Below are 15,550 nucleotides of genomic sequence, written 5' to 3'. Positions count from 1 at the left end.
TGTGTGATTTGTTTTTATTTACAAGTGGAACAGATGCTGTCCAAGAGCTCTGAAGTTGCTCTTTGTTCATTTTTTCTGATCGACTGAGCAGAAGTCTGAGGGGGAAACAGTTTCTGGAGGAAGAAGGGCAGATCTGGCTCCCTATGAGCAGATCTGGCTTTCTTTATGATTTCCTAATCTTACAGACAAGTTCAGAAGTTAGTTTCTGTGTTTTCTACACTTGGTCTGAAACTGATGAGTTAGAATAAAGTGCTGCTGTCTGGTGTTTGTGCCATGTGGTGCCGCTGTTACTTGTGTGTGTGTGTGTGTGTGTGTGTGTGTGTGTGTGTATTCAGCCACTTCCTCAAATCTGTCTGCAATGTGCTTGGTATTTCAGTCCTGTTTATAATGTCGAAGTGGCACTTTGTCCTCGGCTAAATCTCAATTTTCATCTCGGAGGCCGTTATGGATATTTATCAGCTGAAGTCAGAATTGTTTTTTGTTTTTTAAGTTTTTTTAATTTATGGTAAGTTAATGTCAGTGTGGACTTCAGGAGCAGAACTTTCTTAGAAAGCATTTTATTCTGATGAAATTTCATATTCACAAAAGGATAAAAAGATGTCTCCTCATTCAGCCAGCTCCATTTTATTTCTGTTTTAAACACACACGCACACACGCACACGCACACACGCACACAACACGTCACTTGAAGGAAACTGACCTCATGAAGTTCTTCCTGTCGCGTGTATTTCGATTCAAAAGCACACTCCTCCCCATGTGACGGAGAGGACACGCCCCATAGAGTTGTGAGAATAAGTTGATTAAGTGAGTTGTAAACATTATTAACTTGCTTTATTTTAATTCCACATACTTTTTAATGAAACACAGTTGAGTAAAAATAATGTTTATAATATATTCTTTAAGCACTTTTCATACACGTGGAAGCTCATATTGCTGTAATTAAATAATCATTAAGTAATAAATTAATTAAGTAATAACAATTAATTGATAATACAGAATGTTCTCAAAATGTTATGTAATCAGTGAACCCTTAAACTGTAAAATAAATTCTACAGACCTCCTCACTACACCCTTATTTTAACTATGCAAATATTAGGCTCATTATTTTATGTGTATCTACTTACTGGAGCCAAAGAGTTTTTTAACTTTCCACTGACAGAAATTACTTAAATTAATTAACATTTTATTCGTAACTGTCATTACATTCACATGGACAGTATTTATCAGCCCACTTGTTTTTGACTCTTCGAGGTTTGCATTAAACTCACTGCATAAAAAAACAGTTAAACAGTTTAATAAATCTAAAAATGACCCCGCTTCGAGAAGCAGTGAGATAATACCCAAGGAATAAAATAAACAAAGGAACAAAAAAATATATGAACAAAAATACCAAAATAAAAGAGACTGTAAAAATACCAAAAAGCAGCAAGTACTTTCATTTAAATGCCAAATTAAAAAGATGTATGTAGTGTTAGTGTTAACGCTGGCTGTGTGTGTGTGTATGAGTATGTGTGTGTGCATGCGTGTGTGTGTGTGTGTGTTGTCGCTGTGGCTGTGTTCTATTCCTAATCTTCCTGACATCTTTGTGCATTGTTTCACCTCGTTTCCTTTTGGTTCTGCAGTTGAGGGAAAGAGGGAAGGAGTGAGTGCTCTGTACACAGTGAGAAGAGGACAAACAGGTCCAGGGTCATTCCTCTGTTCTCTCTGTGTGTGTGTGTGTGTGTGTGTGTGTGTGTGTGTGTGTGTGTGTGTGTGTGTGTGTGTGTGTGTGGGAAAGAGAATTCAGGAAGTTCTGAAGTCACCCAAAATATGCCAGTGAACAAGAACACACACATACACATAGCTGTAGCGTGTATGTTTCTAAAAGTTCTCTACACTTCCGCCTTGTTTTCATGCGGTCGCCCCCTCTCCTGTCTCGCTGAGTCTGTCTCGCTCCTTCTGTCTCACGGTTCTCTCGTTCCTCCTGTCTCACTCATCCTGTCTCACCCCCTCGAACCCCCCTGGCCCCCCCGGTCTCGCTCCTCCTGTCTCACTGTGGTTCTCTGAGCCGGGTGTCTGATACTCGGTTCTCTCTGCCACCTGTTTACACTACGCTTCCTCTTTTTCATCGTCTTGCACTCTGTGGATGTGTGTGTCTCTGATCATGGAGGATTTTTCCTGCTCGAAGCGTGTGAGTAAACAGAGAGAGGAGAGCTGAGAGTTTGAGAGAGCTTGTTTTCATATTTCTCTTTTGTAAGTCTCACATCTCTTCCTATCTTTCGATCTTATCTGAGTGTTGTTTTTTTGGCATTTGTGTGAAGTGTGACAGTGTAGTGGTTTTTGTGTGTGTGTGATGTTGAGAAACATTCTTTGCATGTTAAACTGGTTGATCAGGGAGCTGGAGCTGGAGCTCTCGTATTTAATTTCGTTCACGTTTTCTGACACTTGAGCTCACTGAAAGCTTTTGTACAGTTGTATTGTTTAGCGTCAGTGAGACACTTCCTCATCTAACCGCTACACTCCACTGCACTACTCTTGACTCAGCCTGATAGTAAGAGATTATTTTATTCCATCAGTGTTAAAGAGATAAAACTGTCCTGTTTAATTGTATTATATTAGTATGTGTGTTCTTACTGAGTGTCTGAAAGAACAGTAAAGTGTGTACTGTGTGTATTTAATGGATGTGAGGCGTTAGCTGGTTAAACATGATGCTAGCTCACATTGTGTGTTAGCAGTGTAAAGTGTTACGCTTTGATTAAAACATTGTGATACTGGACATACAGCGCCATGTAAAGATGCGTAAGAGTCGTATCCCCCAAGGCTTTTTATTTAAACTGTGTCTTAGGCAAGAACTCTTTGTAGAAAGTCCTTTTCAGAATGAAACTGAGAATGTTTTTTCCACATTGTTAAGGAAAGTAACATAATGTGTAGTGATTTGCAGCTTCACTATTGTTAGAAAACTAATCAGCACTTTCTGACCAATCAGAATCCAGAATTCAGCAGCATGTAAACACAGATAATACATAGGTCTGCGGAAGAATGGTGAAGATGCAGAACAAAACTTACAGCTGATTTCTTTATAAAACTGAAGAGAACTGAGAGAACTACACAGTTTCATATCTAAAATAAAATATTGGTTTAGCTTATAAAATTTTTTTTTTTTACTGTTTTTTTCCTCTTTATTCAGTAGTAATTCAGTAGTATTTGAATTAATGATCTGATGATTGGGATTGATTTAAAAAGGCAACGGTTGAAATGAATCGATGGAACATTTAGAAATCCATTAGGACAAACAACTGGTGAGTAAAAAAAAAAAAAATCTAACTTTTCGTGTTTGAGGCAGCAGGTCAGAACTGAAATGAAAACTGAGCTTTATGTTAATGAGGAACTGACTTTTGATAACCCTCTGAGGTCCTGACGCTCTTATTTCACCTTGTTTCATCTCGTCAACTCTGAAAGGTTCTTAGTATTTGCAGTGGAATATTCCCGTGCAGTAGGAGAAGCTGATTATCATCATCTTTCATGTCATTTCACAAATAGCTGAATGAAATGTAATTTAACCCACTCTTCAAGTTCTCAAACAGCTACGCTGATTAAGGTCGAAGATGAAATAAAGTATGCCCCGAATGCCTCGTGTCAAGAGGAAATATGTTGTGTATTTTTCTGTGTTGTTAATGCTTGCTCAGAACATTAAATACCTTAGCTAAACACGAGTTAAACGAGCCTGTGCTGCTGTGAATTGAGTTATCTGGAAGCTATTTTGCGTTGAGGCTATATCAGTTTAATTTAACTTTATGAAGAACCGTAAGTTGCAAACTTGTAAACGTGTACATGTGAAGATGATTTAAACATCTCTCTCTGCAAAATGTGGCGTGTCCCCTGTTTTTAGTTAATATCCACAGATTAAAATTACTGCTTACCAAAGTTTATTGCACGTTCAGTAATGTGAGTTGAGAACAGTCTGAAGTCATCTGCGCACAGGCTCAGTAGCAACACTTTAGCATTAGCGTTTAGCAATATCTTTGAGAACTTGAGGATGTGATAACAGATTAGTCTCATTTTTGGACGCTCTGTTCTTGGGAGGAAAACGGTAGTGCCTTCAGATGAGTCAAAATGTCACACAGGGGAAAGTAACACTGCTCTGTTTAACACTTTAGGAACATCACTGTTTATAACATTTATTTTTTATTCATTTATAACATTTATTTTTTAACCTGTTTAAAGCTGGAGTCCAGACTCAAGTTCCTCGTTGTCATTACTGCTAGTAGTGGGCGATATGACACAAATATTATATCACCATATTTCAGTACATTTATACAATACATGCTGCGTATCATGATATTTAGGTTTAAGTGCTAGCAGAATAGTAGAGTTGCAGTTAAAAGTTAATTGATGATTGTTTATTTTACAGGCAATAAATAAAATTAATGCTGAGAAAAGGAAACATTCTTAAAGATCTGTAAAACCTTTTACAAGTTTAAAGATTCAGTAAGTAGAAAACTTTATCAGAGAAGCTACAAATATATAAAAAAAAAAGATATCACCATGTCTTAGAAAAGTGTACTGTGACTTGATGTATTGCGAGATTGATATTATATCATTGTATTGCCCCGGCACCTGTTTTAGTGTTAGTCTCGCTGTACTTACAGAAAAAACACTTTCAGAATAAAAAGCTGAGTTGTTTGTTAATTTCTGGGTTTATTCAGTCCTTACAGCGCTACTTTATCATCTTAAAATTAGAATGTAGATGTAGAATGAAAGTTGCTTCATTTTGGGATTCCTGTATTTCAACATTCAGCTTTTATTTTACAGAAATGTGTTACAATAGACACTAGTTTGTTCTGCCCCTAAAGTTATGTGTGTGTGAGAGAGAGCAGTAAAAACTCTGTGATGGATACAGCGGTGTCTAAAAGTCTGACAGTACAAGTGAACATGCTTCTAGTTTGCATTCTTCTCCAATTTAATGCTAAATATTTCACTACAAATGATCATTATCATTACTATTATGTTCAGCAACAACCTGAGTGAAAAGTAGAATCTTAACATGAATTTGAGAATTTCTTAGTATTTGGTATGTTCCCTTGTCTGCCCTAGTGACAGCGTACGCTTGAGCTCGAGGCTTAATCCGTGACTGTCTGTGTAGCATCAGATTTGTTGTTTGAGTTTTGTCTTCAATGGATAAGATCAGATTCGAAAAAAATCTGACCTAATGTGATCTCATGATCAATATCACACGCTTAATAAAATTTAATTAGGGACCTAAAAATCATGCAGAATCTTCAATATTGAACATTTCCTTTGTTTGTTTATATTTTTTCAAAATTCTAAAACTGTCTGTTTATTTCCAGTTTAAAATGGAAAAAAAGATCCCAGATTTTCAGATGTTTCCAGATGTTTGGGCATCACTGCATCTGTAATTACAGACTGTACATTACTCAGAACAGAGAAATATAGTTTTTTATTATTATTATTATTTTTAAAATTATTAACGCTAACAAGATTTGACATTAGGGCGTGTGCATGGTCAAGGTTAGGCATGGTGTTAGCCACAGAGCAATGCTAATCAGTTAGCTAGCAGCATTATTGTTAATATTGGTATTAATTTGGATATAAACCTGAGTGTGAGGACCACACTCGAATTTACTTTTTCCGCTCAGCTTTAGACTTTAGAACGTTAATATTCAGTTGTTTTTATGATGAATTTAAACCATTTAAAGTAAAACAACTCCATGTGCATTGATCTGTGGATGTATCTGAAATTTCAGTGTTTTGTTCCATGGGAGAGGTGCTCTGAGTTTTTCAGCGGTCGTTATTTTTCAGTATTAACACAGAGTGTGTTAATTAGAGACTGTAGAACAGTTGGTATCGATCGTCTCTGAGGTCGTATTGTTGTGAATCTGTAGCTCTGTACTGTGCAACTGGACAATATGACAAAAATATCAGATCACAATTCTCAAAGGCATTTTTACGCTTCTCAGCACTCAGTCAGAGATCATATAAAGATTTGTTTACAAACTACCGGCAATACAGCAGTGTTGCATTTAAAAATAAACTGTACATTGATCCTTTATTTATGGGCTACACACACACACACACACACACACACACACACACACACATACACACACACACACACACACACACATATACGCACACACATAAAACACTACAAATTATTTAAAAAAAAAAAAAAAAAACTAAAGATTTGTTATATTTTACAGTTTAAAAAAAAGTACAAAATTTTAACATCAGCTGCATTTAGTTTGTAATTTTTTTTATTCCCACCCACCAAATTCCTGACCAATCAGAGAACACTCACACTTGCAAGTTATTAGACATGTGAGTATGAACCAAACTGAGTCTCGGTACAGACTTGGGTGTATTTTATGTGTTTGATTAGTAAAGATGTTATATATGGATGTGCAGATGTGCAGAATAAAGAGATGATGCATTGTTTACACGTCAGCTGACTTTCAGCACTGACTTTACTCATCTGCAGCGTCAGTAGTTTATATTTAGCATGTATATGCAGAGTGACAGTTGTGAGATGATGCAGTGTCTTGGGGTTAACTGTGTGTGTGTTTTTGTGTTTGTGTCATCCTGCGTAAACACTTCACATGGTAAAATTTTGACATTTTCTACTTTATGTAGTTGTGAAAACTGAAATCCTGAACTGAAATCTGTTTCTCTTTTGTGTTTCTCTATCAGCACTAAAGTTTTAGCATTTAATGTTCAAAATTACATTTAAAGATTTCATTCTAGTTCCGTTGAAGGATGCGGCACCCACCTTTACATTTATAACCTCATGTGGTGAAAAACAGTGTTAAAAATGTTAGACAAATTTCGTTAAACACGAGCCTCATCGCCGTCTCTTCACTCTGATCTCCGTCCACGCTAACATCAGTGAGGAAATAATACTGAGTCATTCACCCACTTTTGTTTATTCTTATTAAACGCTTTTTATTCGCTCATTTAAACATTTGAAATCTCTGTCGTGTGTACAGAGTTTGTAAGCACTCTTCTCTGTTCTGGTAATGATGGAATGACAGAGCAGGAGCTGGGCACAGGCTTTGACAGACGCGATCTGATTACAAATGAATGAATTCTGGTGATGGCATTTAACTCTCCGAAAAACTCATCAGGTTGTGAGGTTTTAGAAATCTTTCTACACAGACTGATTTTAACTACTGTGTTTTTTAAACTGTCTTTTTACACAGCATGATCTCTGTAAGGTTAGAAAATAACTGAAATAGAAATCATATCAATCATTGTGGTGAAAAATATTTGTTTTCTTAAAGTAGAGATGTTAAAGTATATTACTGACAGAAAAAAAAACTTTTTTTTTGGTCAAAAAATTTCAGCTCTGTTGATTTCAGACAGTTTTTTACAGACAGTGTCACGTGTTGTGTAGCGTGTTCAGTCAGCCATGATTATTACGGTTTGCATCATCAGAGAATGTTAAGTGATGGAGTAATGGGGTTACTGGAAATAGACATGTCTGAGTAACAGGAAGCTGCTGAAACAGAATTTTTTAAAAAAAAATATTAGCAAGAGTTGTGCAGTTATTCAGGTCAAATATCAGAGTGTGACAAGGAGTAAAATGTGAAATGAGCGTGCTTTATTAATATTCATTTAATATTATTAATTTATTTATATGGGGTCCCTGGAGGATTAGTGGTTAGGCTACAGTGCTCTCACCGCTGTGGCCCGGGTTCAATTCTCGGCCAGGAAACCAGCCCCAGCCACTGGGGTTGCATGCAACAGTGCGCTCTCGGTACCAGTCCCAAGCCCGGAAAAAAATTGGGGAGAGTTGCGTCAGGTGTAAAACAAATCAAATACATGGACCAATGATCAGCTAACAGGAGCAGCCGAAAGAGGAACAACACCATTATTAATTTATTTATATAATAATTTAATTCCAGTTGATAGCTACAGAATTCAGAAATGTCTCCATTATCAGATCATTTTGTTGGTAGACATCATTTCATTTAATGATTTACAAAGTGCTGCTCAATGACAGTTGTATTCTCCATAATTAACATTTTCCCTTCATTATTTTTGTGTTTTGCTGCCACAGAAGCTGTGATATTAATGACTGCTCTGTCTGAAAAGGAATTCTGAATAGTAGTTATAATGTTATAATAATTGTTAACTAAAATAGCCATAACTATTTATATTAATTATAATAGATACATTATTAACCAGATGCTGTTCCAGTTATGACATCACCAAAAATGTTGAACTGCCTTTAATGTGAAATAAGCTGCAAGATTTTTAACAGGTTGGTCTATATTTAAGAAGAGGTTTAGGATTTCATGTTTAATTATTTTAAAACCTATCCAGGTTCTTTTTATTATTTTTTTTAAATTTCATGTCCTATGAATTTGGATTTTTTCTAAAGATCTTACATTAAAAAGCACATGGATTGTTTATGTGTCAGAACATTATGAGCAAAAAAAAAAAAAAAAGAATTATACCTGAAATTAAAAAAATAATAAAAATTTCCTGTGTGTTTATAAACAAAAATGAACATTCGGGTCCAAAATATTTTATGTTGATGACCAATAGAAAATTTACAAAAATAATTTTAGAACAAAATATAGCAATATCCTTCATATTTACACAGTTAAGGTGATTAATTTTTTATAACAGCAGCTCTGACAGTAGCGCAGGTTTATATTAATGCGCTCCTTCTAATACGTTATTGTTTCTATAGTAACGGCTCATTCACAGGGACTTGTACAGCGAATGCTCCACTGATAATAAATAGATTTTTTTTTTTAAAAGTGTACAATCGTTGATATGGTGAAGATTTCTGTAAGGGGACATTTATTTAACATTAATAGAAAGAGTCTCCAGTGTCAGCGCTTTGTAACACTCAGAGGTAAAGCTGTAACTTTAAGTTTTCAGACATCTTCAAGACAGAGGAGTTTACACTTTGCGGTTTCTCGGTTTCTTATATATAGTTATATCTTATATAGCTGCTAGAATGTAAGTGTGAACAGGAACTAACTTGTTTCACCGTCTTTCAACAACATTAAATGTAACTCTAAATAGATAAACATTTGACATGTACTTTTATGTGAGATATTTGTAAGCCACAGTATAGTAATATGATCGTACAGATGTGTATGATAATATAAATATAAACGTTGTGATAAGCGTCACATCATGAGAGCGTAACAAGGCTAGCGCTAGGACAGCTAACGGAACTTTCATTACTTTATACTTCGGTAAACACAGTGTGAGGAGGGGTCAGTTTTCACCATTAGTTAAACAAATTATTCAATAATTTCTTCAACGCGTTGCTTTGTTTCGCTCACTGTTCAGGTTGCACAGTACATCATTTATCAGTTATAATCACAATTTTCAGCTTTACAACATTCATAAATCTCTAAATGCGTCACTCCGTGGATGAGATATTAGATAGCTGATAAAATTAGCTGATATTAAAGTATTATTATTATTTATTATTTATTATTATTATTATTATTATTATTATTATTATTATTATTATTTTATCCCAGTGATAATTAGGGATGAGTTCATATTTTAGAATATTAAAGAGAATCTAATACAGTGAATGATATATTTTTTTTTTTAGCATTCATTACTTTATTAGTATGATAAATGTAAGTGTATCAGTCATGTCTGATTTAAACATTACTTACTGCATTTCCTTTTCTGTTTAAATGCATAACAAGTTATAGGTTATATGGCTTTCTTAATGTGCGTGCATGTGTGGAACAGGATATATATGATATATATGGTTTTGTGTGTGTGTGTGTGTGTGTGTGTATATATATATATATATAACTTGTTGACTGTATGTATATATATATATATATATATATATATACATATATATATATATATACACACACAGTCAGGTCCGGAAGTATTTGGACAGTAGCAGAGTTTTTGTGATTTTGCCTTTACACACCACCACAATGGATTTGAAATAAAACAATCAAGATGTGATCGAAGTGTAGGCTTTCAGCTTTATTTTAAGAGTTTCCACAAAATATGGCCTTTACCATTTAGGAATTACAGCCATTTTCAGCAAAGTACCTCCATTTTCAGGGGCTCAAAGGTATTTGGACAAAGTGACAATTGTAAATATAACCATAATTTTAATACTTGAATGAAAATCCTTTGCAGTCAATGACTGCCTGAAGTCTGGAGCCCATGTTCTCAAAACTCAAATTCTGGAGATGCTTTGCCAGGCCTTCACTGCAGCCACCTTCGGTTGCTGCTTGTTTGTGGGTCTTTCTGCCTTCAGTCTTGTCTTCAGTAAGTGAAAAGCATGCTCTATTGGGTTGAGACCAGGGGACTGACTTGGCCATTGAAGAATATTCCATTTCTTTGCCTTCAAAAAGTCTTGAGTTGCTTTCGCAGTATGTTTAGGGACATTATCCACCTGTGCTGTGAAGCAGCGTCCTATCAGGTTTGTAGCATTTGGCTGAATGTGAGCAGAGTATAGCCCTGTACACCTCAGAATTCATCTTGCTACTTCTGTCAGTAGTCACATCATCAATAAACACCAGTGAGCCCGTTCCATTGCCAGCCATACATGCCCATGCCATAACACTACCTCCACCATGTTTGACACATGATGTGGTATACTTTGGATCATGAGCTGTTCCTTTCTTTGGCCATACTTTTCTCTTCCCATCATTCTGGTACAAGTTAATCTTGGTTTCATCAGTCCAAAGAATCTTATTCCAGAACATGGGAGGCTTTTTTTAGATGTTTTCTGTCAAAGTCTAATCTGGCTTTCCTGTTCTTGAATGTTACCAGTGGTTTGCACCTTGTTGTAAACCCTCTGTATTTACATTCATGAAGGCGTCTCTTGATTGTAGATTTTGACAATGATATGCCTACCTTCTCCAGAGTATCCTTGACTTCTGTTGATGTTGAGAAGGGGTTTTTCTTCATCAAGGAAAGGATTCCGTGATCCATCACTTTAGTTGTCTTCCGTGGTCTTCCAGGCCTTTTGATGTTGTTGAGCTCACCAGTGCTTTATTTCTTTTTAAGAATGTACCCAACTGTTGATTTGGCCACACCTAAGGTTTTTGCTATCTCTCTTATAGATTTATGTTGTTTTTTCAGCCTAATGATGGCCTCCTTCACTTGCATTGAGATCTCCTTGGACTTCATATTGGTAGCTCCAGTCGAACAGCTGCCAAATGCCAACTCAATACCTGATATCAACTCCAGAACTTTTATCTCCTTCATTTGTCTTGAAGTAATGAGGGAACGGACCACAACTGGTCAGTTAACTTCTTGTCAGTCAATTGTCCAAATACTTTTGAGCCCCTGAAAATGGAAGTGCTTTGCTTAAAATGGCAGTCAAGATCACATCTTGATTGTTTTATTTCAAATCCATTGTGGTGGTGTATAAAGGCAAAATCACAAAAACTCTGTCATTGTCCAAATACTCCAAATACTGACTGTGTGTGTGTGTGTGTGTGTGTGTGTGTGTGTGTGTGTGTGTATGTGTGTGTATATATATATATATGTATATATATATATATATATATATATATATATATATATATATATATATATATATATACATGTATATATGTATGTACACACACACACGGTACTGTGCAAAAGTCTTAGGCACCCTATTTTTTTTAGTACAAACTTTTAGATGAGGCAGTACAAAAACATTTTAGAAACCACTTTTCAGACAAAAAAACATAATGAAGGCTGCTGTTTTTTTGCTGCAAAAATAAGAAGCAAGTGCAACAGTCAAAGTTTCCAGAAGAACTGTGGCTGAGTCTGCAACATGCTCAGTAAAACTTACCAGCTAATTTCCTTATAAAACTGCACAAATTGTACCTGAGACTATTCATTTTTTTTAAGCAAAGTGTCGTCACACCAAATGTTGACTTATTTGGACACTGACACAATTTTCGTAATTTTGCCTCTGTACACCACCACAAAGGATTTGAAATGAAGCAAGATGTGATTGGAGTGTAGACTTTCAACTTTAATTCAAGGGTTTAACAAAAATATTTTGTTTAGGAATTACAGCCATTTTTACAGAGTCCCTCCATTTTCACACTCTCAGAAGTAACTGGACAATTGACTGATAAGAGGTTTCATGGCCTGTTTCTTCATTATTTCATGACAAATTAAGGAGATAAAAGATCTGACGTTGATTCCAAGTGTTGAATTTGCATTTGGTATCTGTTCATGGGAGCTCTCAATATGCAGTCCAAAGAGGTGTCAATGTAAGTGATGGAGGCCATCATTAGGCTGAAAAAAACAAAACAGACCTATCAGAGAGACAGCACAAACTTTAGGAGTGGCCAGATCAACAATTTGGTACATTCTTAAAAAGAAGGAATGCACTGTTGAGCTCAGCAACACCAAAAGGCCTGGAAGGCTACAGAAGACAACTAAAGTGGATAATTGCAGAATTCTTTCCTTGTTGAAGAAAAACCTACACCAACAACATCTAGCCAAGTGACTTCTAAAGTGACCCATACGTGGAATTTGTGCTCTGCATTTAACCCATCCAAGTGAACACACACACCCGGAGCAGTGGGCAGCCTTTTTTGCTGCGGCGCCCAGGGAGCAGTTGGGGTTTCAGTGCCTTGCTCAAGGGGTCTCACCTCAGTTGTGGTATTGAGGGTGGGAGAGAGCGCTGGTCATTCACTCCCCCCACCTACAATCCCTTCCAGACCTGAGACTTGAACCAGGTTCACCTTCAGGTTCACCTTCGGGTTGCAAGTCCGACTCTCTATCCATTAGGCCATGACTGCCCTCACTGCCCCAAGTCAAGAACACTCTGGAGGTAGGTGTATCATTGTCAAAGACTACAATCAAGAGATGCCTTCGTGAAGCTGTAAATACAGACGGTTTACCTCAAGATGCAAACCACTGGTAACACTCAAGAACAGAAAGACCAGAGTAGAAAACCATTTAGAGGTTTGTTAAAAAACCTCTAAAAGAAAAAAAAGCCTGACCAGTCCTGATGCAAGATTAATTTGTACCAGAATGATGGGAAGAGAAGAGTATGGGGAAGGAAAGGAAGGGCTCATGATCCAAAGCATACCACATCATCTATCAAACATGTGGAGGCAGTGTTATGGCATGGGCATGTAAGGCTGTCAATGGAACTAGGTAACTGGTGTTTACTGATAATGTGACTGCTGATAGAAGTAGCAGGATGAATTCTGAAAGTGTATAGAGCTATACTTTCTGCTCAGATTCAGTCAAATGCTTCATAACTGATAGGACGGTGCTTCAAAGTACAGAAGAATAATGACCCAAAACATACCACGAAAGCAACCAAAGAGCTTCTTAAGGCAAAGAAATTAAATGTTCTTAAATGTCCAATCACCTCAACCCAATTGAGCATGCTTTTCATTTACTGAAGACAAAACTGAGGACAGAAAGATTTACAAACAAGCAGCAACTGAAGGTGGCTATCGTAAAGACCTGGCAAAGTATCCCAAAGGAGGAAACTCAGCATTTGGGGATGTCCATGGGTTCCAGACTTCAGGCAGTCATTGATTGCAAAGGATGTGCATCTAAGTAAGTGAAATAATCCTAATATTTATGATTGTTAGTTTGTCCAATTACTTTTGAGCCTGTGAAAATGGAGGGACTCTGTAAAAATGGCTGTAATTCCTTAATGGCTAATGCAAAATCTTTGTTGATCCCCTCAAATTAAAGCGGAATGTCTACACTTCAATCACATCTTGATTGCTTCATTTCAAATCCATTGTGGTGGTGTACAGAGACAAAACAGAGGCATTATGAAAATTGGGTCACTGTTCAAAAACTTATGGACCTGACTGTATATGTGTGTGTGTGTGTGTGTGTGTTATTAAACATTTAAATAGTTAAAATTTAAATAGTAATTTTCCCTAAAATGCCTGTTAAATGTGACGCTTCAGTGCTTTCTTTCTTTACAGTACTTGTTAAAGTCATGATGTGACTCAGTCATGTTAAAGTCATGATGTGATTATGCAGCACATGAATATCATTAATCAGATTAACTGTCTGTTGTGATTGGTGTAAACTCACAATTTTCTCTCTATCAGATTACTGAAGTGCTGAAAATGTGTCAGATATTAAGTGGGCTTTAACAGTAAATTTGCTTAGTAATTCCTAATTAAACTGATTAAATCTTCAGTTTATTCACCTACAAGGAAGCAGTGCTGCCATTCAGGGCATTCTGGGAAACGTAATCAGCCAATGAGAGTCTGTAATCAAGAACAGGGTGGAGTCAACAGGAGCATGCTTAAATAAAGAGATTTTGGGAAGTGCTGAGGGGAAGGGTTTATAACTGTGGAAAGTGAGAGTGAACTAGAGTATTTATATGTGCTAAAAACAGAAGTGTGTGTCTCTCTCTGTCTATCTCTCTCGCTGTCTCTCTCTCTCTCTCTGTGTCTCTGTCTGTCTGTCTGTCTGTCTCTCTCTCCATCTCTCGCTGTCTCTTTCTGTCTGTCTTTCTCCTCCAGCTCGTCTCCAGCAGATGATCTGTGTGGTCTCGACGTCACGGCCCAAATAAAAACTTGTGTAGAAACTTCTCAGCTAGCGTCTGTGTTAGCACCCTGTCAGAGACGTGAGTAGCTCCCACACAACCTCACACACAAAAACTTCAAACTGTTTAAATTTTCAAGGTTAAAATTCAAATACTTCAGCAACTTCACATTTCCTCTTTCAAATGATAAATAAATGATAAATAAATGATTTCCAACAAAATGTTCTGTAAAAGTTTCTCGAGAGCACCTTCACACACTGTGAAATTTAACATTTTAATTCTAACAGCATCTGAAGACTATTTTTGTTTATTATTGATTAACCAAAAAGATTATTGATTATGTGAAAATATGCATATGTAATTAGAGGAAGTAATTTATTTACTATTTATTGGAACTAAAAATAATGCAGAAGCTACTAAGAATATCAGGGTCAGCTGGTGAAGATTATTTGTGATGTCTTGTTTTAAAAATGCAGGTGTTCACCTGTGGTGTCTCGCCTGAACTGCGTTTTCAGAAAGTGTTCGTGTTTATTGTTGATCTTTGGAGGATTTTTGAGCTGCACTGTGGTGATGATACTGTGTGCATACTGTTTGATACTGTTTTATTCAATTATTAGTTGATAAATGTTTTTTCCTTCTCATCTTCATTTGTGTCCTGTTCAGTTTTCTAAATTTAATTTAATTTAATTTAATTTAATTTAATTTAATGTAACTCTGTGTGTGTTCAGGGTTGGACTCCACAGGCAGTTCAGACAGCTATGAGGAGCTTGACATGGCAAAGTGTGCAGACAGTGATCGTATAGAAATGGCAGATAAGGTGTGTGTGGGTGTGTGTGTGTGTGTGTGTGTGTGTGTGTGTGTGTGTGTGGCTCATTGTCCATTTTGTGGCTCATTGTCCAAAAGAAATTCTGTAGAGATGGTTCTTGATTGACAGTCTTGTTGTCCAATAGAACATGTTTCTGCCACTTCCCCGTGTCCGTAAGTCTCGGCGCAGCAGCCTGTACAGTGATGATGAGCTCCTGGATGAGGACGATGAGTCCGTGACGGAAAAGTAAGACATCC

The 15,550-nt window shown here is 36.5% G+C and overlaps 1 protein-coding gene across 12 annotated transcripts in view; it reads left to right on the top strand.

Annotated features, from left to right (window-relative positions):
* LOC113544632 (arf-GAP with Rho-GAP domain, ANK repeat and PH domain-containing protein 1) overlaps nt 1-15,550 on the top strand; it is a 72,858-nt gene that overhangs the window by 16,904 nt on the left and 40,404 nt on the right. For 8 of the 12 annotated variants that reach the window (XM_026943556.3, XM_026943555.3, XM_026943553.3 and 5 more), the window contains 3 exons: nt 14,466-14,569; nt 15,217-15,305; nt 15,439-15,539. The exons of 1 other annotated variant lie outside the window; for it this stretch is intronic. In XM_026943556.3, coding sequence (XP_026799357.3) covers nt 14,466-14,569; nt 15,217-15,305; nt 15,439-15,539 — 294 coding nt within the window. Of the gene's footprint in view, nt 1-1,911; nt 2,233-2,493; nt 2,531-14,465; nt 14,570-15,216; nt 15,306-15,438; nt 15,540-15,550 lie in introns of those variants that run through there. 3 more of the 12 variants (XM_026943560.3, XM_026943561.3, XM_026943562.3) reach the window with 3 other exon arrangements.

This window comes from Pangasianodon hypophthalmus, chromosome 14 (assembly GCF_027358585.1).
Source record: "Pangasianodon hypophthalmus isolate fPanHyp1 chromosome 14, fPanHyp1.pri, whole genome shotgun sequence".
Classification (NCBI taxonomy): domain Eukaryota; kingdom Metazoa; phylum Chordata; class Actinopteri; order Siluriformes; family Pangasiidae; genus Pangasianodon; species Pangasianodon hypophthalmus.
This window is presented reverse-complemented; position numbering and strand designations above follow the sequence as displayed.